The sequence below is a fragment of the Piliocolobus tephrosceles genome, chromosome X, assembly GCF_002776525.5.
Source record: "Piliocolobus tephrosceles isolate RC106 chromosome X, ASM277652v3, whole genome shotgun sequence".
Taxonomy (NCBI): Eukaryota; Metazoa; Chordata; class Mammalia; order Primates; family Cercopithecidae; genus Piliocolobus; species Piliocolobus tephrosceles.
In genome coordinates, this window is record NC_045455.1 from 91424431 (window position 1) to 91450328 (window position 25898).

General features: G+C 40.5%; 2 protein-coding genes and 1 long non-coding RNA gene across 4 annotated transcripts in view; 2 read left to right on the forward strand and 1 right to left on the reverse strand.

Moving 5' to 3' along the window:
• The first annotated feature begins 2294 nt into the window (after positions 1–2294).
• On the forward strand, positions 2295–3260 carry LOC111525017. Its single transcript, XR_002725930.2, has 2 exons — positions 2295–2332; positions 2847–3260. It is a non-coding gene; the product is annotated as an uncharacterized LOC111525017 (long non-coding RNA).
• PCOTH (Pro-X-Gly collagen triple helix like repeat containing) lies at positions 2427–2927 on the reverse strand. The gene is made up of 2 exons (XM_023190320.2): positions 2908–2927; positions 2427–2745 (listed from the first exon to the last, which is right to left on the reverse strand). Coding segments are annotated over exons 1-2 (321 nt in total). The 5' UTR covers positions 2910–2927.
• A 1631-nt stretch (positions 3261–4891) lies between the features above and the next one.
• The window catches only part of MIPEP (mitochondrial intermediate peptidase), a 152327-nt gene continuing 131320 nt past the window's right edge, over positions 4892–25898 (forward strand). For both annotated transcript variants that reach the window (XM_026454224.1, XM_026454225.1), the window contains exons 1-7: positions 4892–5209; positions 8087–8260; positions 12705–12793; positions 15168–15254; positions 19548–19611; positions 24172–24354; positions 24919–25075. In XM_026454224.1, the coding sequence (XP_026310009.1) occupies positions 5021–5209; positions 8087–8260; positions 12705–12793; positions 15168–15254; positions 19548–19611; positions 24172–24354; positions 24919–25075 (943 nt within the window). In that variant the 5' untranslated portion in view covers positions 4892–5020. The remainder of the gene's footprint in view (positions 5210–8086; positions 8261–12704; positions 12794–15167; positions 15255–19547; positions 19612–24171; positions 24355–24918; positions 25076–25898) is intronic.

The window sequence follows — 25898 nt, forward strand, 5'->3', positions numbered from 1 at the left end:
GTGGTATCAATCTACAAATCTCAGTTCTGGCTGCACAATGAAAGAAGGCAAATTTAGGTTTGTTTTCATAGTGAAAAAACAACATTTGATGGAACAATTTTTCTCTATAAGACTTAAGTGGTCTTAATTTTGTGTTTAATTGCTTAAAATACACAAAATAAAAGTTTTACTATGTCAATGTCTCAAAAAAAAAAAAAGAAAATATGGGGGTGGTATAAATATTTAATTGTATTCTAACAACTGTTAAGCTAAACTATTCTTGATTTATACAAAAATGAGTGACATGCATTTCACATATTATTCTCCTCTTAAGCAAATTTAAGGTAAGATAAAATTCTCTCTCATAAAAAAACTAAAAGCAATATAGAATTAAGGGTGCAATTGTTTTGCACAGACTGGAAAGTAAGTGTTGAAGCATAAGGTCAGACTCAGAGCAAGAAATATGATGTGGCACGTCTGAATGAATGAGGCTAAATGAACAGAAACTGAAAAAGCAGGAAAGACAGCATGAGTAGGGAAGAGAGATGGTGAAATCAGCCCAGTTAGCCCTGAGGACAGAGTCCAATGGTAGGGAGATAAAAACATATGTCCATACAATAACCTGGAAATGAATGTTCATAGCAGCGTTTTTCATAATAGCCAAAAAGTGAAAACAATCTAAACATCCATCAAGTGATGAACGAATAACTGGTATAGCCATACAATAGAATATTATTCAAGAATTTAAAAAAATGAAGTACTGATATGTGCCACAATACAAATGAACTCTGAAAACATTATGCTAAGAGAAAGAAGCCAGTCGTCAAGGAATGACGCTATTTACATGAAATGTCCAGAACAGGCAAATCTATGGAGACAAAAAGTAAGGACGCAGAGTTTCTTTTCAGGGTGATGAAACGCACTAGAATTGATCATGGTGAAGTTTACACAACTCCGTGTGTATGCTAAGATATACTTAGTTGTAATACTTTAAACGGGTGAACAGTATATGTGATTTATATCTCGCTAAAGTTGTTTTTAAAAATCTAATGGCACGATTAAGAGAATTTTCTTTACTTCCTTTTTTTTCTTTTTTTTCTTTTTTTGAGACAGGATCTCACTCTGTCACTCAGGCTAGAATAAAGTGGCACAATTGTGGCTCACTGCAGCCTCAACCCCCTGGGCTCAAGTCATCCTCCCACCTCAGCCTCAGCCTCTCGAGTTGCTGGGACTATAGGCTCCCACTTCTACTCCTAGCCTCAGATAAGTTTCTTAATTCTCTATTTTGAATGTATACACAATACACAATCTAATATTAATATGCTTTTATAATATGTTTTAAATTTTTTTAAATAAAGGAAATGCCCAACTTTTCAAACAGTTTGTAAATTAACCTAAAACATTTGTACTTTGAAGAACAGTATCATGGCCTTTCTGTAATGGTTAACCTGAAATCCATGAAATAAAGAGTCACAGATTCTATATCTATTCACAAAAGTGAAGATAAAAATAAGGTAATTTTTGGAACATTCCATGAAACATTCTCCTCTGGTTTAATCTGGCTTGCCTCATGATGGCAATAGAGAAGTCACTAAAACATACTGTTTAACAGGAAAAAAAGTCTCTCAACTTTTGTGAGGAATGATACATAATTCTCCACTTTTTTAAGGGTATTTTAAGAAAAAAAATGTATGTAATTGGAGTAATTGACTTTATTTATTTATTTTTGAGACAGGGTCTCACTCTGTTGCCCAGGCTGGAGTGCAGTGGTTTGATCACGGCTCACTGCAGCCTCAACCTGCTGGACTCAAGTGATCCTCCCACCTCAGCCTCCCAAGTAGCTGGGACTACAGTTGTGCGCCACCGCACCTGGCTAATTTTTGTATTTTTTGCAGACATGAGGTTTTGCCATGTTGCCTAGGCTGATCTTGAATTCCTGGACTCAAGCAGTCTGCCCACCTTGGCCTCCCAAAGTGCTAGGATTACAAGCATGAGCCACTGAGCTGGCCTGGAGTAATTGAAATTTATTTTCTTATTTTTATTTTTTATTTATTGTTTTAGAGTCAGGGTATTGCTGTGTTGGCCAGTTTGGTCTTGAACTCCTGGCCTCAGGCAGTCCTCCTGCCGCAGTCTCTGAAGGTGCTAGGATTACAGGTGTGAGCCACTACACCCAGATGGAGTAATTGAATTTTAACCTCTGGGTGTATACTGAACCTGTGCATTACTTTCATTTGTGAGCTCGATTATAGGAAAACCAAAGCTGTTCACAGGGGAATCTTTCACAAACCATCTCTTTGTTTGCTCTTTCTCTATTTAGGAGCAGATGGAAAAGTTGAAGCAAAAGGCATCAAAGGTGATCAAGGTTCAAGAGGATCCCCAGGAAAACATGGCCCCAAGGGGCTTGCAGGGCCCATGGGAGAGAAAGGCCTCGGAGAAGAGACTGGGCCTCAGGGGCAGAAGGGGAATAAGGGTGACATGGGTCCCACTGGTCCTGAGGGGCCAAGGGGTGACATTGGGCCTTTGGGCCCAACTGGTTTCCCGGGCCCCATGGGCCCTATTGGAAAGCCTGGTCCCAAGGGAGAAGCTGGACCCATGGGGCCCCAGGGTGAGCCAGGAGTCCGGGGAATAAGAGGCTGGAAAGGAGATCGAGGGGAGAAGGGGAAAACCGGTGAGACGCTGGTCTTGCCAAAAAGTGCTTTCACTGTGGGGCTCACGGTGCTGAGCAAGTTTCCTTCTTCAGATGTGCCCATTAAATTTGACAAGATCCTGTATAATGACTTCAACCATTATGATATAGCAACGGGGAAATTCACGTGCCACATTGCTGGGGTCTATTACTTCACCTACCACATCACTGTTTTCTCCAGGAATGTTCAGGTGTCTTTGGTCAAAAATGGAGTAAAAATACTGCACACCAAAGACGCTTACATGAGCTCTGAGGACCAGGCCTCTGGTGGCGTTGTCCTGCCGCTGAGGCTCCGGGATGAGGTGTGGCTGCAGGTGACAGGAGGAGAGAGGTTCAATGGCTTGTTTGCTGATGAGGACGATGACACAACTTTCACAGGGTTCCTTCTGTTCAGCAGCCCGTGACAGAGGAGAGTTTATAAATCAGCCACACCATCCATCAGAATCAGCTTGGTGACGAACTTTTTCAGATGGTTTTACTTCACTAATTCCTCCAATTATTACAATAATCATAAAAAGGTGAAAACGGAAAAGTTATTCCCAAAACTGATTCTGTGTAACTTACTATCTTTCCAGGAGTAAATATTGAAAAGAGCTGCATGGTTTATTCTAATTTATTTCACATTTCTTATTCCTATTATCTGAAGAATCCTCTGCCGGTGTGTTTGTTGTGGGAAGAGTGTTTTGATATCGTTTTAGTGCTCTGAGGAGTCATGTGAAGATGTATTCCTCATCTGTGTTTCTGAGGACAGTAAGGGGAAAGTAAAGGGAAATCTTTATTCCATTTAGTACTAGTAACAGCTTTAAGGTGGTGATGCTGTCACACTCCAGAAAGCTGTAGACACTGCTCATTTTGTCTTTTTTTTTAACAAATTATTTTTCAGTTCTGGGATACATATGCAGAACATGCAAGTTTGTTACATAGTAAACATGTGTTGTGGTGGTTTGCTGCCTCTATCAACCCGTCACCTAGGTATTAAGCCCTGCATGCATTAGCTATTTGTCCTGGTGCTCTCCCTCCCACTTGCTCATTTTCTAACCTACGTTTTAATCACCATTCCATCCAACAAATCATTGTTTGATCATTATTTGCCAGGCGTGAATCTCTATTTGTTTTCTAGGATTGCCCTAATAAAGTACGCAAAGTGAGAGTCTTTAAACAACAGAAACGGACTTTCTCTGTTCTGTAGCCTGGAAGTTTGAGATCACCATAGCAGCAGGGCCATGCTCCCTCCAAAGGGGCTACAGGAGGATCCTGCCTTGCTGCTTCCAGCTTCTGGCTGCTGGTGGCAGCATCACTCCAGTCCCCGCCTCCATCTTCAGGTGGCTGTCCTCCTTCTGTATCAGCCAAATTTTCCTCTTCTTACAAGGACAGCTTCCCTAATCTAGTATGACCCATCTTAATCATCTCTGCAAACTCCTTATTTTCAAATAAGGTCACATGTACAGGTACCGAGGGTTAGGACTTCAGCATCTCTTCTGGGAGACACAGTTCAACCCAATCTGCCCTCTGAGTCCCAAAGTTGATTTCCTTCCCATGTGCGAAATACATTTTCGCCCCATCTCAACATTTCCAAAAGTCTTAACACTTTCCGCACCAGCTCCTCTCACCATCTACATCATTCAATAAGCTACAGAGGAGACCTACTGGGTGATTCATCCTGTGGCAAAATTTCTCTCCATGTGTGATCGTGCGAAACCAGAAAAGTTAATCCACTTTTAAAAGACAGTGGGGCGGGGCGGGGGCGGGGGCCGGCATAGGGTAGACAGTCCATTCCAAAAAAGGGATCACCGGTCCCAGACAATTCTGAAACCCTGCAGGGAAAATCCCATTAGACTGCTTTCACTGTTTCCCATCTAAAGTTTTTAAATGAGCTATGCAAGAGTAAAAAGTTACTGGACAGAGACACCAAACAGAGACGTGCAGGATGAATTTACCAAGAGAGTTGGTTAAAAGGGAAACTTCTCCTTCAGGCCTATGGCGGGCACTTCTTGTTTACTCAAGTACCTACCATCTCTCAAAAAATATCTGATGTCCACCGGAATTCGAATATGTCATGATTTTGCCCGCGCTCAGCCCCCCTAGTCACTTGGGAGGGAAGCACAACCCTAGCCCTTCCTTACTCTGGACACGGGGGGCGGTAAACCGCGACGGCGGCTGAGAAGGCAGGGGAGCGACGCTCTTGCTCTCTGGACGTCAACGTGCCCACGTCCTGAGGTCGCGCCCAGACCCGGAAGCGGGGGCGTCACGTGGGGCGGCGTGGGCCGCTGCCTTGGAAACGCCGAGCCCGCGCTCCGGGCGAGAGCACCAGGGCAGGGGTCTCGCGTTGGAGGAAGGGACTGATTCGGGGATAGAATGCTGTGCGTCGGAAGGCTGCGCGGCTTCGGAGCCAGAGCAGGAGCTCTGCCGTCCCAGTGGGCGGGCCAGGGAAGCCTCCAAGCCGGGATCCGGGCCCGAAGGGTCAGCACCAGCTGGTCTCCCGTGGGCGCCGCCTTCAATGTCAAGCCCCAGGGCAGCCGCTTGGACCTGTTCGGCGAGCGCCGGGTGAGCGGCGCAGGAGGAGCTCCCCTTAGTCCGCGAGCTAAGCCGACCTCTGCTCCGCGCGGCCAGCGACACTCAGGGCGAGATTGTTTGGGCCTGGGAGGAGGCGGGCAGCCAACCCACCTGGGACAGCGGCGTCTTGTGTGCACTCTCGATGAGGGCAAGGTCACCTCTGCTTTGAGGGGCGGGGCTTAGTGGTCTCCTCCCCAGAGTGTGGAGTCCGGGAACTGCTTGTGCATGAGCCACTTGCTCCACGTGCATCTGAATAGTTCGTCCTGGCAGTGGCGGTGAATTCGGCCTGCCAGGACCCGCCCTCTGCCACATTCACCCGCACACCCGCTAAAGCCCTTTAGTTCCAGCGCTACAGTCCTGCCTTAGGTGGCCTATCCCTGTGCCTTCACAGGCGGTATCACATGGTCTTTTCGCAGGGACAGGGCTGCCTGTTTCATTGATACATGAAATTCCATCACCTATTAATTTATTTCAAAGCTTTGGGCTTTCTTGTTTTAAAACACAAAACGCTGTTGAGACGAGTCTGACTTCCCATAGTGCCGTGGAATTGGTCACTTTGATTTCTTACCCCAGGAAGTCACTAGAGGGCATTGTCTAGTGGAAGGTGAGAAGAAGGCAAGGTTGGAAAGGGCTTACCTGATGCCTGTTCTACTTGGAGTTTGTACCTTTTGTCCGTTTTAGGTTAAGGATTACTTTTAATTTTGCCTTTTAAAATTTCATTATAGTGTATTGCCTTGTAAAGAGGAGTCTAGGGTATTGTTGCACTGAGCTAAGGTGTATGATTCTGGTTTTATCTCCATGATCAGCTTTGTCTATTTTAAAATTATTTTGTGTGAAATTTGCTACACGACCTTCCGTAAGAGTATGCAGTGCTGGTATTAACATAGTTGGTGTGAGAACTGCTTGTAGGCGCTGAGGAGAAAGATGTGAGGGGAAGCCTGATTTTGGGTAGATGAGATGTAACTAATTTTAGCTTTTATTTTTCCCTTTTGTATCATGATACTCAGCACCGATAGCAGATTTTCAAATTTGTGAATTGGTTTTTGCCTTGAAAAAAAAAGGTTTATTCCGTTTTTTAGTATTACGGTCACTGGTAATCCGAGAGTTAGAATTCCCGAGGGCAGTACGGGCAGGTTGTACTGGGAGGTGGAAGTAGTCTGCGCTTGAATCAAATTAAATCAATGTAAAGATGACATTTGTGTTTGGTCCTGATTCTGCTTTGTCCCCCACTGACTTTCTTTTATTTTTTTAACTTGTAATATATTTTGAAGAGAGATTAATAGCTTAACTTCATCCATCCCTTGTTGTAGAAAGAGTAGGCCTTATCAGGCCTGAAGGTTTACCTGCTGCTATTTCTGAAAGTTTATGTGCTAAACACCTACAAAGTTAATTAACAAAGCCTAGCGTCTGCTCCTGTCATTTGTTTCCTTCATTGAGTTACCCCCATATGGTAGACGTTCTGTTGGATAGCCGGTTAAAAAAATGAAGGGCAGGGCTCTTGGGTCTGGAAGCTCACCTTTTCAGGAGAGACTTTCAAACAGATTGTAATTGAGATTCTAATTGTAATAGAGAAGTATGGGAAAGTGTGGGCTTTAGAGATGTACAGAGCGGGTTCGAGTTCTGGCTTTGCCAGTATTAATTTGTGACCTCAAAGAAGTTTTTTTATAACCTTTTTTTTTGTTTGTTTGTTTGTTTGAGACGGAGTCTTGCTCTGTGGCCCAGGCTGGAATGCAGTGCCGCGATCTTGGTTCACTGCAAGCTCTGCCTCCCGGGTTCACGCCATTCTGCTGTCTCAGCCTCCCCAGCAGCTGGGACTACGGGTGCACGCCGCCACGCCGGGCTAATGTTTTTGTATTTTTAGTAGAGACAGAGTTTCACCGTATTAGCCAGGATGGTCTCCATCTCCTGACCTCGTGATCCGCCCACCTTTTCTAACCTCTTAAAGCATGTGTCCTGATCTGTAAAAGAATGATACCCTGTTCTGTAGGATTGTGTGATTGAAATGAGAACCTGTGTAAAGTAACAGGTGCACTTCATGGTATGCGGTAGGTGCATATTAAATGCTTTTTTTCTCTGCCTTCCTGAGTGTGCTAACAAGTGTGATTGAATAGGTAACAAAAGAATGGTCATTCCCATTAGATCAGTGATTTTTGTTTTTATCAAGATATTGAAATGTCTTTGGAACATATAAAATTTGCTCCCAGTTTCAGCCTATGATTTTAATATGTTCATTAAATTTTTCTAAAATATCTATTGCTTCGTGGTCAACTCATCCTCTCTATTTGATAGTTGTAGAGTAATTGGTACTGTGTACTGAGATCTTACTCTGTCAGATATTGCTTTTAGTACTTTACATATCCTTAGTATGTGTATCCATGCTGTAAGGTATGTATTGTTCCCATTGTACATGATGAAAAAATATGAGGCCTAGGAGGAGAAATAACATGACCAGGGTTATAAACTAATAATAATTATGGCTAACATCTATCTATCAAATGCTATGTGCTAAACACTGCTATATATATATATACACACACACACACACATATGTATTTACATATATTATCTCATTTAATTCTTGCAGCCACTCTTAGGTTCTGTAGAAGTGACAGAGCTGGATTTTGAACCCATATCATTTTTTTTTTCAGAAAATAGTTAAAAATTGAAGAAAAAGTATGTTCTGGAAACATTTTTAGTGTAATTTATGTGGAGTGATATGGGGAGTATGATAGTGGTATCCGTGATCACAGGTATAACATGATACCCCAATGAAAGCCAAGATTTCCTTTGTGATAAAAGTTTAGTAAATATTTAAAAAGCACAGTTTTGAATTTTGGTTATAAATCAGACGTATTCTTTGGTTCTAAGGGTCTTTTTGGAGTTCCTGAGCTCAGTGCCCCAGAAGGATTTCATACTGCACAAGAAGAAGCCTTGAGAAAGACAGAATTGCTTGTGGACCGTGCGTGTTCCACCCCACCTGGGCCGCAGACCGTGCTGATCTTCGATGAGCTCTCGGATTCCTTGTGCAGAGTGGCCGACTTGGTAAGATGCTTTGCCTTAGACTTGAAGCTACCTCTTTTTCAACCTGCTAAAATTTAAGTGAAATTTATCCTTCGTTGTTTACTATTAATATTAGATTATAAAGTTAAAAATGTCTGAAACTGAGATCCATTAGGTGTGATTTTTTATGATGAAATATGTCATTAGGAATGGGGAAAATGTTATCAGAAAAGGTGATAAGTCGAACTTGTACTTTAATATGTATATTTAATAAAATATACATGTAATATAATGAATGATTACTAATATAGCAAATATTTGCTATAGTTGGGTAATATATATTTACATATATATTCATCTGACAGAGGTTCTTCATTTATGAACGCTTCTCCCCAAATTCTAAGAACACTTTGTGTGTGTGTTTACAACAAAATTCCTCTTTTTCTTTTTTTTGCTGTAATGGAGACAGGGTCTCCCTGTGTTCCCCGGGCTGGTCTTGAACTCCTGGCCTCAAGTGAACCTACTGCCTCAGCCTCCCAAAGTGCTAGGATTATAAGTGTGATGAGCCACTTCTTTTGCATAAGAGGTGTGAGAACCAGTTTTAATAAACCTTTTCAGGAATGCTTTTTTGTTTTTAATTAAAAAATAAGTTTTAACATCAAAATGATTGTAAAGCCTTTTTTTTTTTAAACATTTTAAAATTGAAATAGAAGTGTATACCTAGATCTCTTCACCAACTAGGAAATCCATTGCTGAGATAGCAAAATTTTCTTTTTCTTTTTTTTTTTTCATTTTTCATGTTTAATTTTAATATACCTCATGTATATATTCATGAGGTGCACGAGATGTTTTGATAGGGGCATGCAGTGCACAGCGATCACATCCGGGAAAACGCCATCTCCATCCCCTCAAGCTTTTATCCTTTGTGTTACAAACAGTCCAGTTATACTCTTAGTTATTTTAAAATCTACAATTATTATTGCGTGTAGTCACCCTGTTGTGCTATCAAATAGCAGGTCTTACTCATTCTTCCTGTTTTTTTGTACCCATTAACCATTCCCACCTCCCCCACACCACCCTGCTACCCTCCCCAGCCTCTGGTAACCGTCCTTCTACTCTTTATTTCCGTGAGTCAATTGTGTCTATTTTTACGTCCCACAAATGGGTGAGAACGTGTGATGTTTGTCTTTCTGTGCCTGACTTATTCCAGTTAACATAATGACCATCCATGTTGTTGCAAATGACAATATCATTCTTTTTTATGGCTGAGTAGCACTCCATTGTGTGTGAGTCCCACATTTTCTTTGTCCAGTCGTCTGTTCATGGACACTTGGGTTGCTTCCAAATCTTGGATGTTGTGAACAGAGCTGCAACAAACATAGAACTGCAGATATCTCTTCCATATACTCATTTCCAGGAAGCGGGATTTTCTATCAGCCTGAAGGAGCCAACTCTTGGTAACTCTTGTCAAGGAAAGCAGCACACACAATTTAAATAGTGATCATTTATGATCCTGTCTACATGGTATTGAACTGCATAGGTTTTTCCCTCACATTCAGTCAATGTTGAGCACCTACTGTGTGCCAAACACTGTCTAGGCACGAGGTATACGTGCAGGAATGAAACAGCACAATCTCTTACTTCATGGAGTTTATATTCTGGCATTAACTTGTTTTAGATTTAACTAGGCTGTAGCCCCTTTCTACAGCCTAGTTAGCTGAAGAAGCTTTCTCTGGATGCGCTGAAGTAACCTCAGCATAGCTCCATTTTCACAAGAGGGAAGAAAGGCACTGGGTGATGAAGGGATGTGCCAGCTGTCGCCTGGCCAGCGTGTGGTGCAGCTGGGCTGCCAGACCAGGCAGGATATCTGTCAAGCTCTTCTTCCTCCTGTTCCAACCGTTTCAGGGCTGGCTGGCTGCTCAGGTCTCATGAACCCTTACCTGGAAAGGTTGCAAAGTTTGTTAGCCTCTCCATCTTTAAAAAAAATATATGTACTTGTTTTTAAAATTATTATACAGTAAAGTTGACTTCTTTTGGAAGATGGTACAGTTGTGTGAATTTTAGCTTGTATAAATTGGTGCAACCCTCACCACAATCAGGATACAAAGCTGTTCCATCAACCCCCAGAAGTCTCCCTTTATAGTCCCACCCACCCCTCCCCACTAACCTCTGGCAACCACTAATCTGTTCTCTATCCCTATAGTTTTGCCTTTTCTAGAATGTCACCTAAGTGGAATCCTGTATACCTTTTGACTGACTTCTTTGACCCAGCATAACTCATCCCCATCTTTATTTTTTCCTTTTTTGGAAAGTTTCCTTCCACCTATGCACTTGACTTGAGCATTAACACCTTTCAGATATGTTCACCACAAGCTTCCCGGTCTTAAGGAAACTGATAAAGTATCTTATTGTAAAGGGTTTTTCTCTGGAGTGAAGTTGCAGGCTCTGGGTAGTTCTGTTTGTACTGGGTTTTTGTTCTGTGCCTCCAGTATGTGCATAGGAAATGTGTCTTTGAATGGTGGGGGAGCTGTGGAAACGCATTGCTCAAAAGAAAGTTTCATACCCTGTTCACCTAACTGTGTCACTGAAATCAGAAAAGGAAAATCTGTGTCAGTGAATTTCACTGTATAGTCAGTCCTCCAGATTGGGGGATCTGTGCAGTCAACCTACCTTGGATCAAAAATATTTGGGAAAAAAAAATTTGCGTTCATACTGAACATGTACAGACTTTTTTTTCTTGTTACTGTTCCATAAAACAATACAACAGCTATTCACATATTATTTACATTCATTAGCTATTACAAGTAATCTAGAGATGATTTGACGTATGGGATGTACTGTGTATCAGTTATATGCAAGTACTACACCATTTTCTATCAGAGACCTGAGCATCTGTGGATTTGGGTATCTGTGGGAGGACCTAACTATTGCCCACTGATACTGAGGGGTGACCATTGCGTGGCTGTCACAAATCCCAGAATTTACTGTGTATTTTTTGTCTTGGTCTTCATCTTAATCAGTATTCTAGGATTTTTTTCTACATTTTCGCTTTTGGTCTTACTAAAAGATTTTAACTTCTCTGCCCTGTATCTTATTTTGACATTTTTAATATTTATATATAATAATATCTCATTTTGAAAACTTAAAAAAAGAGATGTGATTTATATATGTAGTTATCTGGATAAAAAAGAACCTTTCTCTGTTTTCGATTTTTAAGATACTACCTGCCAGTAAGATTAGTACTGTTATAAGACAGTCGTTTTATAAACTGTTTTTCACCAAGTAGTCATTTTATTTTGTTTTCTTTTTTTAATACAGTTTTTATGTAACAGAACTGTTTTCCTCATCACTATTACAAATCAGTTTTTAATATGTATGCTAATGTTTTGAATTTTAATATTGATTATAAATTCACAACCTGTAGATTAGTAATTTGTAAAAAAAAAATGTTGTAAATTTACGGAACTCATTTTTCAGCTACCTTGGTACTAATGTTATTTTATCGTTACCAATTGTTACAACAAATATACCAAACTATGGACTTAAATGTTTTGGCATTAAAAACTATTTGATAATAAAATTAGGAAATTTTATCTTGTGGTGATTTTATTTCATGTTATAGTCACACGTTTTCTCGGCAAATGAAGAAAATATGTAGTGTTTTGTAGTTTATCTGCTTTTTGACATGAAAACGAAAATTTAGTTTTACATCATTTTATGTTTTTAAAAAAGAATTTTCACTCATTTTAATTTCTAATGACTTCAGTAGCAGCAGCAGTAGTTGTATACAGTATTACGTGGAGACTGTGAACTCATATTTTATTGAAAGGACTATAAAGAGACTGTGCCTTTGTTTTTTGCACAAAGACTACAATGTAGTTAAATCAAAGACTAGAATATAGTTAAATGGGTTTTGAAACTATACTATATGTGTTAGTTAAAAAAAGCCTCTAAGAGTTGTTTTCTGGAGATAAGTTAACGTGAGAACCATACTGCACATAATTTTAGCCAGAAAGTTGTAGAATATTTGAAACCAGTGCCTGCTCTTTTGAAATAAAGAACTAGAGGGCGTGGTGGCAGGCGCCTGTAGTCACAGCTACATGGGAGGCTGAGGCAGAAGAGTGGCGTGAACCCGAGAGGCGGAGCTTGCAGTGAGTTGAGATGGTGCCACTACACTCCAGCCTGGGCGACTCTGCCTCAAAAAAAGAAAAAAGGAAGAATTTGCTTGGTGTTTATATTTGAAAGAGAAAAACTTTTCTGAAATAAAGTTTTTTTTTTGGAATGAAACAAACTTGGTTTCAAGGAATAACAGAATTAAATGTTCTGAAAGAAGCTGCTTTGCTTTTCTCGCGTAGGAAAAAGGAATGGAAATGCATAGGCCAAGCCAATGGCACATCTTAAAACCTGGTTTTCATTCTCACCCTCAGATCCTGGAAGAAAGCTTCTCATCAAATTCCCTTTTGGTTTTGTCTTTCCCCTTTATTAGGCTGATTTTGTGAAAATTGCTCACCCTGAGCCAGCATTCAGAGAAGCCGCGGAAGAAGCTTGTAGAAGTATTGGCACCGTGGTAGAGAAGTATGTGCTGTTCTCCTGCCCCCTTCTGTGCCAAGTCCTGTTCTCCTGCCGCCTTCTGTACCTAGTCCTGGGTGATCCGGTTTCATGGACTTGTGCAGTTTTGTCCAGTCCATAGTGCTTGTCCCCCGCCCAGCAGGGTGGGAGGTGTGAGTGACCAGGGGTGGCCAGAGGGAGGGCTCAGGACGGGCCAGTGGCTCACCTCACAGGCGGGCCCTGGGCCTTGGGGCTGGTTCTCTGTTCTTTCCGTCATTTCCTTGTCTGTAAATGGGGTGTAAAGTTAACCCTGCCTGAGGGTCCTTGTGAGGGTTAAATGAGATCAATGTAAAGGTGTCCCTTGATAATCTGAGATCGTAGACACCCAGGATTCTTGTCATCACCATTATCACTTACCTTAAACAAGGGCTGTTAGTATTCTAGTGGCAAGTTGAACTTACTACATTCTGGCTTGGTTAAATTGCTGTTGCATCAGTGGCTGTGGGCCACAGGGCGAGAAGCCAAAATGCTGTATAAACAGTGTCCTTGTGGCCCCTGTCAGTTGGAATTAGGGGAGTCTAGGGAGGCCATAAAAGTCTGTGGGAGGGCTGGAGCAGGCTCTGGCTGAGGCTGTGATGGAGTGAATTATTTTAAAGTGATTTTGAGGTAAATGTAAATGTTTTTAAGCCACTTATGAGAGCTCCATAGTGCTCGTTAAAATAACTTATTGGTGGACAGTGCTGTATTCCAACACACTTAGCTGCATGGCACCGTGCCAGGCAGTGTATAGAGCTGGGGAGAGCCCTGGGCTCGCCAGCGTGGATTTACAACAGGGAAAAGGGGGTAACGCGAGAAGACAATTTCATATACCAGAAGTTGTTGGAGGAGGAGAGTGATGGCTTCTCTGGTTAGACGAGGCTTCCTTGGAAGACCCAGCACTTCAGGATGTGCAGCTGCTGCTTCTCCCCAGGTCGGGCCACATGTGTTCACTTTGGCACGATCGTGTGTGACTTTTCCCACAGCCGCTGAAAACCAGCTCGCGGAATGGGGTAGAACCGGGCCCTGCAGAGTGCAGGCGCTGGGCACGCTGACGGGGCTGAAAGCGGGGACTCCCTGGGAGAAAGCTTTGCCTCTCGGGAAAGGCCTCTGGCAAGTCGTCCGCAGTGGGCTGCCTGCTCGAGGCGCTCTGCACGCTGTTTCCTGCCGAATTAGACACAGGCCGGTCTCATGGACAGTCACTCTTCATTTTGTGGGAGGACAAATACAGACAGAAGTGTGGGTTCTATCTCAGGGTCTTCCAATGTAAAACATACTGGGACGACTTCTTTAAACCTCTGCAGTGGGGGCAGTGCGGGCAGCCTCTGAACTTCTGTCCCTTTGCCATGGAATGGCTGGAGCCATGGGTGAGCAGGTTAGGAGGTAGGCCTTGGCACTCACTCCCTGCGCGACTTCTGGGATCCATGTATGGGAGTCTGGCCCTTCTTGGTGAGTGTTTCCTGTTGTGTAATGACTACCTCCGTTTCACTGGTATTTGGGAAGGCCCATGAGAATGGTAACAGAAACCCTTTGATTCATATAAATCTTCAGTGTTTTTTTGTGAACCAACTGAGGAACAGGAGTATCGTTGACTCTGTGAGTAGAGACTGGTGAGTGGTTCTTACAACCTTATCCATCCTGGAAGACCTACCCAGCAGGGTGCAGGTTGTATCTAGACCCAGCTCACTATTCAGCTCTGAGAGGGCCATGGCATTTGCATTTAGGGAAGAGGACTGGGTTCCTGCCAGTGGTACTGTGGGGTGGGTTGGGATCACTGCCCAGCCTTGGGCCCTTTGCTCTCTGGATGGCACAACTGCTCAACAGTGGCCATGGTTCATTCACATAGGAAATGTGTGCTGCACACATGATCTCATTTAATCCTCACGGCAGCCTAAGGTCTAAATAATGTGTCCAAGGTCCCAGAGCAGTTACAGGGCCAGTCTTGCATCCCAGTTGCATGATTCTGAAGCCTTTGTCCTGAGCTCTCCCTTACAGCATTTTTAAATTTAAAAATTAGCTGGGCATGGTGGTGTGTGCCTGTAGTCCCAACTACTTGGGAGGCTGAGGTGGAAGGATCACTTGAGCCCAGAAGATTGAGGCTGCAGTGAGCTGTGATTGTGCCACTGCACTCCAGCCTGGGTGACAGAGTGAGACCCTGTCTCCAAAATAAGGGAAAGAAAGAAAGAAGGGAAGGAGAAAAGGGAAGGAAAGTGGGAAGGAAGGATGGTTACACTGTTCTTGGTAGGTTATGCTGTTCAGCTTCTGGGCATGTGTATGGTACAATCTGACACCGTTCTTTTCATGTAAAGTTAAAAATAAGGTATTCGAAAGTCAACTAATTTTTTTACGTTTCTAATTTTTCTAGGTTGAACACAAATGTGGATTTATATCAAAGTTTGCAAAAATTACTAGCTGATAAAAAACTTGTGGATTCCCTTGATCCAGAAACAAGGTACTCACTCATTTCTTTGCCTTGGTTGTGACAGTGACTCTAGAGGTGAGGTTGGGAGACTCTCCCTCAGGGCCTCTGTACTTGCAGCCTCTTCTGTCCGGAATGTTCCTCCCCAGGTATCTTTATGACTCCTGCACTTTCTCTAGGGCTCCACTCAAATGGTGTCTCCTCCCAAATCTTGACACAGGGTCAGACTCCACCCTCTGATCCTGATTTATTTTTCTTCATAGCCTTCATTCCTTCCAATGTATCCTATTTGTTTATTTATCCATCATCTATCTCACCAGACTGCAGGCTCCTTGAGGGTAGGGCTTGGTCTGTTTCGTTCCCAGCTGCATCCTCAGTACCTACACATTCATGGCATGTGGTCGGTACCCAACTAATGAGTGAACTCCTGTAGACAGTTAATAATTATACTTAGCTTTATGCTCAAAGTTCCATAATTGATACTATCAGAAAATATAAGCAAATTGATTTTATCTACTGGGAGGATGTCAAGATGCTTGTAATGATTTGCTTTGGTTCATTAGGCTACATTTATAAATCTGAATCGAAAAGGCCTTACTTCTAAATCAACACGTTAGAAGATTTGATATAGGAACCTAGACATCTTACTTCTTTGCTCAAATGCAGTCGTCAGTGGAGTAGGGTTTGTCTTTCACCTGCTTATATGTATGTCATAACACAGATTAACTTTTTTCTCATTTATTCCTGTTTTATCTACTTTTTATTGGTGGGACACTTCCTCCGACAACTTGATTCTTTCTGATCCTGTTTCCTTCTCCTATTTTGTCTCCATATGTGGCTTATTGACCCCAAATGAAGCCATTTTCTATAGGGACCAATTGATCATCCAGGTTGCTGTTAATCTAACACATGAGCAGCATGGTATGAGTAGCTCAGTCTTCGAGGGGTTATTTTCATCTGCCTGGCAGGTGTGCAGGGACCTAGTGGTGTTTCACTTTATCAGTCCTGATGCTCAGGACACTAGTAAAGCTAGCTGTGTCATCACCGTAGTTTAAGCTTTATCGTTATCTTGCTTTCATTAGCAAAGCAAGGAAAAGTTGAATTCCTATTAATTGTGCCAGATTTATACAGAACTGGTACTGACTTTGAATAACAACAAACCAATGTAAAAAATAGAAGGTTATTCATAATCTCTATTTACTAAAGATCGACATGCCCCTGTTTGTGTATAAAAATTGTAGTGGACTAGCAGACCATTTTAGATAGAAAGGACTTGTAGTGATAGGATCCATACCACATTTCTAGATATTACTAAAAATGCCAATAGGAATTTTTAAATAATAAAATGATAAATATATTGGGGAAAATAAACTGGGTAGAATGTCAACAGTCTAGAAAAGAAAAGCAACTTGGAAGTAGGAGAGAAGAAGAATTGGAAGTCATAATTATTACAGTATCATGGCACTTATATATCATTGAGTATTGGCTAGCCCCTAGAAATAATTATATTTTGGAACCATTCATACGGCAAAATATAAGACAGTGGCTAAAGCAAAGAATTACAGATTTAATAAACTCCTGTCTGGTAAGTTAATGCACAGAGGAAATGATTTAAATTAACTCATCATCTCATTCTTAGATTCAATCCTTGAAATACTAGTTCTCTGAGATGTTCAGAAATTTTCTCACAAGGGTTCCTTCAGTCAGTAAGTTTGGAAATCTGATGTATCAATGTATTTCCCTGCTTGAAGAATTTTAGTAGCTTAGAGTCTCTGAGAAGGCAGGCCATAAAGAAACCCGTTTAACTTGGGGTTTTTCCAAAGCCATTAAGAGCTTTCATGTATGCAAAGAAGATAATCACATTCTCCAGAAGATATAATGGCGGGAAAATTCTAGTTGCAAGAACAGCCAAAGCTGTAACACATGTTGGAATGAACTTAGGAAGGTAGAGGAACTGCGACACACATGACACCTGGGAAGCATGCAAGCGACCGAAATGGAGAAACATGCTGTATTCTTAAGGAAGAAGAAAGCTCAGTAGTGTTTATTATTATAAGTTTAACGCTATCTAATTTATAAAGAATTTTTTTTTGTTACTTAAAATGATTTTGAAGTCATAGAGAATAAATAATGCCGGAATAGGCAGGAAAACTCTTGTAAGGAAAGGTACTAAAAAGGGACTTATACCAGACAGTAGAACATATAAAAATACTGTATTTAAAGAGCATTATACTTAAAAATGCCAGAATAGTCAATGAAATCAATGGAAGAATAGAGAAAATTTAGACACAGACACAGATGTATATATATATACAGTAAGACTATTTGGTACGTGCTGAAAGTGTCATTTCACATCAGTAGGGAAAGACTTGGTTTTCAGGAAATGATGTTAGACCAGTGGATAACCATTTGGGGTTAAAAAAATAGATTGATTAAAGATGTAAATATTTTTAAAAGAAATTATAAAACTAGTGGTAATCTTGGGATGTGGAAGGTCTTTCTTGGCATGATACAAACTCATACCGCAGAACGATTTGTTGATTTTTATTATATAAACATTGCAAACTTTAGTATGGCAAAATGCTTCCACATTCAAAGTCAGAACACAAGAATGTGAAAAAATGGTTCTTATATGACAAAGGGTTAATATATTAACTATGTTAAGAGAACTTTCAAATTACCTTAAAAAAAGAGGAAAGAAAACCCCCTTATAGAAAAATGGGCAAAAGATTCTCTTTGTGAAACTCTCATTTCACAAAATAAGGAATAGCGACAGATGGCCCTAAAATTGATAGCAGTGTGCCACAGGTGTAACAGTGGCAACAAGTGTGAAGTGGGTGGAAGTGCATCTCCAGAATGGAACTGCAGGGTTGGACTTCAGCTTCAGAGCTCGCTAAGCCCTAGTTTTCTCCTTTGTAAAAGGGAAATAAAAAGTACTTCCTAAGAATCATATGAGATGTAAGGAAAATAATTTGTGTAAAGTGCTTTGCTCTGTACCTGGCATGAGACCCACCACCATTAAGGAAAAGTAGAATGAAGCAAAACTTTGTCAGCCAGCAGCTGACAAAGTTGAAACAGAGTAAGAATAGTACTTCTGGTTTGGGATGATGGGTTCTCTAGTTACGTGTAAGTTGCTAAGTCTTTATGGAGGAGCATTTGGTAATATATATCAATGTGCATACTTTTTGATTAATTTCTTGGAATTTATCCTAAGGAAACAAACAAAGATTAAAAAATGTAACAAGGATTTTTATTATATTATGGTTCATGGGAGTGGGAGAATAAAAACATTTGCATTCTATATGACAATACAAAACAAGCATCAGAAGCCAACTTTTTGAAGAACGTTTAAAGACATGGAGAACTGTTCAGTGTTTGTGATATAATTTTATAAGAAAAGGCAAGTATAAATGTATACAGTTGGGCCTTAATTATTCTAAATTCTAAATTATTTTAAATATATTATATATATATATAGCATTAAAAGTAGATTGAAAGGAAATACAAGAATTTTAATAGTCATTATCTTTGATAGGATTATTGATTTTAAATGTTTCGTATGTTTCTGCAATACAGTTTTGTCACATAATAGACCTATATTGTATAATATGATAAACGTACACTATAAATTTCCATTCAAGGTATATTTGACGTAATAATCAGGAAGGTAAATATATATATTTTGAAAACTCAAGGAAAGCCAAAAGAGTAGATCAAATATTTGATTATTTCCATTCAATGTTGTTGGTTTTTTTTTTTTTTAAAAACCGTTGACCAAAAAAAAAAAAAAAAAAGGTGTTACATTTGAAATTGGTTCCAAGCATGAAGCAGGAGTAAAAAGAAAGAAAACAATTCTCATTAGCCAAGAAAGTCAGCGTCCAGCACAGCATCAAAGGATTTAATATTCTAAATAGCTGCTACTGGCTGGAAGAAAAACTGAAAATCTCACGCAGAGGGCCTTTGAAAAATTGTCCAAATATAAAACCTGTTTTATGTTTTTAGTTATTAGGATTTGGATTGAGTTGAAATAAATAAGTAATTATTATGGTGGCTTTCACAGGTTTGTACTCTCTGAATAAAGGAATAAGCTCTTAACGTGACGAGGCATTCATAATTGTCAGTCAGATAGATGTTTTGCCTGACTTCTGAGGATATTAAGATCCTTGTTTAAAACAAAGTGTGTGCGTGTGTCTGTGTGTGTGTGTGTTTTGAAAAAACTTTTGGCAGTGAGGCTCAAAAAGACTGATTTATTTAACAAAAAACCACATTTTTTTTTGTTAGTAATTTTTATTACCTGTTATAACCTGGGGCTCATTTCATTTATAGGCGAGTGGCTGAACTGTTTATGTTTGATTTTGAAATCAGTGGAATCCATCTAGACAAAGAAAAGGTACATCTTTTCTCTGTTTTTTTGACTCTTCCTGTTTTACTAACATTTAGTTGATACCATTATTGCTACAGTCCTTGTATATATTGCTTGAATTTGCATATTGCAAAAATGTGCAGGTCTTTTTATCTGTTATGAAATTCTTCTATAGATTGTATTTGAATGTAGCCCCCTCTCTGGAAGTTGACCTATCACACCATGATAATTCAGAATTAAGAAAGACTTGAGCCAAGTGGAGTGTTTTAGATATCATGGAATGAGGATGAGATAGGCAATATCAGGAAAGACTGCCAAGTGAATGGGAAAGCTGATGTCATTGAAGATGGGTAGTACAGAGAATATCATTAAGACCTTACGTAAGTGTATTGATTTATATTATATGTGTGTTTGACAGATGCAGCAAGCATAGATTACACAGTGTTTATACTGGGATGGAGGGCCTTCTACCTAGTCCAGCCCCTTCATTTTACAGATGTGGAAGCAAGACAAAGTGATTTGTTCAAGTTGCCATCCTAACTAACAAATGGCCACTGTTAGTTCTTAAAATTTCTAACACTGGCCAGTGTTCTTTCTAGCGCGTAACATCCTGAGAAACCAAGTGCCTCATTTCAGTTTTAAACTCAGGATTGGAAGAACAGGAGAGACTTGACACCATTGGAAGTTCAGCCTGCCCCACAGTCTCCCCGACTGCCCTGCGATCTAGACTATTATGACTTTTTGTTTATTTGTTTTAAACAGTAATACATTTTTCCTAGTAAATATGGTAGAATTAAACCACTTACCTATGAAGAGATTAAGTTATCAGAATATCTTGAAAGTAGAAGGTAGGGCCTTGGGAATATGTATCACGTACAGTAGATGTTACCATGTTGATAGGTGCCGAGTTTGAGTAATGCTGGAACCTTCACACATCTGATGTGTCTGTGTGGTGTTAAAGGCTCAGCGTGTGATTCTGGTCTGACCCTGAGCCAGGACGTGCCTTCCCAGTGGCCCGTGAGGCTTATGGGCTCCACTGTAAACTCAGATTGCCTAAAGTGACCACATTTGCCCCGTTCCAAATCAGTTCTTCATTAATACTTCTCTGTAAAATAAAGTTTTGGAGTGAGTTATATTCTTTCCCTTCCTAATATTCTCATATCTTCTAACCAAGTCCTTGCATGGTTCCTACAGCCCTGCATCTGTCTGCATCCCAAAAGCAAATCATCTTGATTCTTATCACCAAACACCTGGGCTGTTCTTAAGGCCTCTGTCTTCCTAACAGTCATTATATTGAACATCAACTGAGCACTTGCTATTTTAAATCATCTGTTTCTCATCAAATCTTCACAACAACTTTGAGCTTGGTGCTACTATTACTTCTGGCTTTTTTAGATGAAGAAACCAAAGCTGTAGAGGTTGTGGGAGGTTATTTTGTAAGCCAGACAGGCTCCAGAGCCTGCATGGCCAGCATGTCACCATCCTGCTGGTCAGTCTTCCCTGTCTGTGAACATTGGATTAGTTTTCGTAAAGCTTTGATTTGTTACTTTCCTGCCCAGAATCGTCCTTGGACTTCCCATTGTCTAGTGAACTAGCGAAGTTAACATGTAACAGAGAGCTAACACTCGTGCCTGTGCTCCGGCTGTCAGCCCCTCATACACAGTGTCCTCCCCGGTGTGTGGTGCGCTGTCCTCCTAAGCCTGCTCACCAGGTTTCCCTGGCCGAAATCCCCATGAAGGCTCATCCTCACGCCACATTGTCTGTGAAGCTTTTATCCATCCCCCAGGTGGCATTTTGTATTCATCTGAATGCATTTTACTTATTTCACTCATGTGGCATTCTTCTTTACCTCTTGGTGATGATGATGCTGTTATTGTTGTGTTGCTTATCTAAATTCTAGGCTTACAAAGGATCGAGAACATGGATCATGTTTTTTAGTGCATATTAGTTTTGGACTCAAAGTATTGAGTGAATGTATGACAAATCATAATAATGCTAGCTATCATCAAGTTTGGTATCTTCAGAAGGAAGGTTGCTAGTAGAGAATCCAGGTGAATAGTTTTAGTTTTTATGTATCCTCATGAAGGAGATTTTGAAACTTTGCTGACAAATAATATAGGTTCAGTTTCACCAGCATAGACATTGCCGCTTTTATCTAACATACTGTCACAGTGGAGCTCCTTTTTCCCAGTGAGCAGCTCCCTGGGGAACCCATCAATACTGAATATGCAGGTAAAGTAAACCGGCTCACTTTTCCCTTTGTAACTTCCATGTCTGTTCTCAAAGGTGCTCCACTAGGACAGAATATAAAGTAGACATGTTCCATTTTTCAAAAGAGAGACCATGAAATAAACCCACCAACAAAATCTATAAATCATCAAAGCCTATATTCTTTCCAGTTGGTTTCTTAATTAATTAATTAATTAAATAAATATTTTTTTTGAGACAGAGTTTCACTCTTGTTGCCCAGGCTGGAATGCAACTGGGCAATCTTGGCTCACCGCAACCTCCACCTCCCGGGTTCAAGCGATTCTTCTGCCTCAGCCTCCTGAGTAGCTGGGATTCCAGGCACGTGCCACCACCATGCCCAGCTAATTTTGTATTTTTAGTAGAGACGGGGTTTCTCCATGTTGGTCAAGCTGGTCTTAAACTCCCAACCTCAGGTGATCCGCCCGCCTCAGCCTCCCAAAGTGCTGGGGTTATAGGCGTGAGCCACCACACCCGACCTTAATTTTTAAGGTCTCATACAAATATAAGTTTAAAATTAATAGAAATGTTTATTTTTAACATTATTTAATAACACAGAAATTTCATAGAATTTTTGAAGAGTTCAGATGATTGTACATTTCATCGTTACCACGGAATGATGAAGTGATATGCCTGACAGATCACTGAAGTCGGCGTGAACTCAGTTTTGATTCTTCCAGAGATTTTATCAGTTGATAAAATCTTCAAAGTAGTTAATTTTATAACTTTTTTTTTCAAAGTAGAAGTTTTGAAGAAAATTTTGGAACTGTAATGTGATTTCAAAATCTTGTTCATCTTTTTTGTTATTCCACTTGTTACCATTAGGTGGTGTTAAATGGCCATATCAGAAACAAAATGAGCAAAGGGAAATCTGGACTGTAAAGAAATGGGAGTCTCTGAAAACTTTTTTCCATGAAATTTGAATTTTCTATATTGAAATTCTGGGGATATTGATATATAGTCAATTTTTTTAGCATCTTATCAAACATACCTCTACATCATCTATGTTTATCTTTAAAAAGTATGTTAGTATTGTGGCTTCATCATTTTTTAGTACACAGAACAGTTTAGAACCTGTTAATTGCTGTCTCCCCTCCCAGAAAGATTTGTATACACTTTCACCCGAAGCCCAACATGAGCCCAGTGCAAAGCCTGTCTAGTTTTTTAGCAACCAGTAACTGAAAATTCAGCTCTTCTCCTCCAGTCAACCTGACTATTATGTGGATTCTAGTTTATATTTTATCTTAAAGCATTTATGGCAACCCCTTTGCTAATACACGTTTTCTCAGGTGATTGTGTGTTACAAAGGTTAAAGCTAGGCAGATGTGCCGGCACCATCCACATCCTCATCACTGACCATTTGAGGGCCTGGCAGGAACGAGGACCATGTGCCACATGACAGGGACACAGAATAGAAGACAGGACCATACCCTGGGGCTCCGGTCTACTTCTTAGACTTAACTGTATCATTCACTAGCAGCTCAGGCACATGCAAAATCAGAACTCTTTTCCCTCCCAAGACAGGGTCTCGCTTTGTTGCCCAGGCTGGAGTGTTGTGATCATAGCTCACTGAAGCCTTACCTCCTGGGCTCAAGTGGTCCTGCTGCCTCAGCCCCACAAAGGGCTGGGACTGCAGGCGTGTGCTGCCATCCCCGGCCAAAATCAGAACTCTTAAAATGTGCTTCCCCACTTCTGGAGTCTCACTACACTTTTGCAAAGAACTATTTTTTTTTTTTCAGACAGAGTCTCCCTCTGTCTCACAGGCTGGAGTACAGTGGTGCGATCTCGGCTCATTGCAACCTCTGCTTCCTGGGTTCAAGCGATTCTCGTGCCTCAGCCTCCCAAGTAGCTGAGATTACAGGCACGCACCACCACGCCCAGCTAATTTTTATATTTTTAGTAGAGATGGGATTTCACCATGTTGGCCAGACTGGTCTCCAACCCCTGACCTCAAGTGATCTGCCCTCCTTGGCCTCCCAAAGTGCTGGGATTAAGGCATGAGTCACTGCACCTGGTATGTGTTTTTTAATGTTGTTAGTTTCAACAATTAGTTATATAACCTAGACATAAAATAGAACTAGAAGTTATGTAAACCTTAAAGCATAGAAACATCAGAAAATCATAAGTATGATCTTTTTGTTAGAATATTAAATATCTGTTACAAGTAAAATTAATATATTATTTATAAAATATAGTAATATATTCATTTTACTAGCATTTAATATTTTATTAAATGATAACAATGTATATGTTGATTTGACATCTTTATATTTTGTTTATTAAATCATGAAATATTAATTCAGAATGCCTTGAAAAAACTTTTACTCCTCCTGCATACAGCGTAAAAGAGCAGTGGACCTCAATGTTAAAATCTTGGATTTGAGTAGTACATTTCTTATGGGAACCAATTTTCCCAACAAGATTGAGAAGCATCTTTTACCAGAACACATTCGTCATAACTTTACATCTGCTGGGGATCATATCATCATTGATGGTCTCCACGCAGAAGCACCAGATGACTTGGTATGTATGTTTCATTCTCTTTGTTGTTTAGGTCCCATCTGTGTGTTGCTAATGTTTTAACCTAAAATTCAGTAATAATATAATAGTATCCTTAAAAACTTTATAGCATTACTAAGCCCTAAAAGTTCAACTTGTGGAATTATTAATGCCATAAACACTTAAAAGAATGAAAATGATTTAATTACTTATATTTCATACAAGATTTCTTATTTTTAAAGTATGATTAATAACAGCATTGACTGACATTCTAGACTACAGAGACTTTTAAATTCATGCAGCCTTACTTCTCCTGGTTAAGATGCTGTATAGCATAGAGATCCACGCACTGGGTAGAGGTGTGTCCCGTCGTACCTCAGAACAGTACCCTAGAGCTGCAGTCACGTATGCTGTTGCATCCCATGCTATTGGATGACTCTGGAAGCTTTATCGCCTTGTGTAGACCATTGCTTTATTTTGAAAGCGGTGATCATCTGCAGATCAAGTGGTGGGCATGAGCCTGTGTTATTGTCGCATAGGACTGTGTCATGGTATTTATAACCTTCACCATTTACTTTTTGAATGTAGGTGCGAGAAGCTGCTTATAAAATTTTTCTGTATCCCAATGCTGGTCAGTTGAAATGTTTGGAAGAATTGCTCAGCAGTAGAGATCTTCTGGCGAAGCTGGTGGGGTATGCCACGTTTTCCCACAGGGCTCTCCAAGGAACGATCGCTAAAAATCCAGGTAAGCCTGTTTATCCAACATTTGAGGGCAAAACAGGATTTTTATGAAACTGAGCTTTTGATTTTAAGTAGCTGTAAATTAGTATTCTATTTTTAATACATGCAGAGAACCATTTATAGAGATTTTCTGTGTATTTTTATAGGAACCATTTTTAAATAGAGCTAATAATTTGGCATCTATTCTGTCCAAAGAATTTTATTTTATGTGAATGTTGAGAGTAAAATCATAACCTAAATTTTCATTTTGATGTTAGTCTAAATTGTTTTCATTTTAACTCAGTTCGTTTCTGTGCTCAGTTTGGCCAAATTGGCTAGAATTAGGGTGAGAGAATGAAAGATGAGTTTGTTTACTGAGGTCGAGGTTAGTTATAGGTCAGGTCATATAAAGACACAGTCAGACAGGCCTCCTTTTCAGAGGGAAGAGCACTGCCTAGGAAGGTGTGTGCGAGGTGAGGGGTTACGGAAATGTGTCGTTGGGTTTGTCATAAACTGCCTTGTGCTATGTTGAGTTCCTTATGATTCATAATGTCTAAGAGAAAATGTTACACAATAATAATATAAATGTACATAATACGTTTTTCAAAGGATTTATTAACTTCCAGTTGTAATTGAGGTGGTGAGGCAGGGGTAGGGTGGCCGTGATGGTGGAGGTGCGTGAGGCTTCAGGTCTTGGCAGTGACTTGGCAGTGAAGTTGTAAGACTTAGTGAGGATGAGGGGAGGAGGAGGCAGTGTGGTGGGCCCTGGGGTTCTAGTTGTATATCTGGTTAGACATTCCACTCACGGACAGAGGGACACGAGGGGCAGGTCACGGACAGAGGGACAC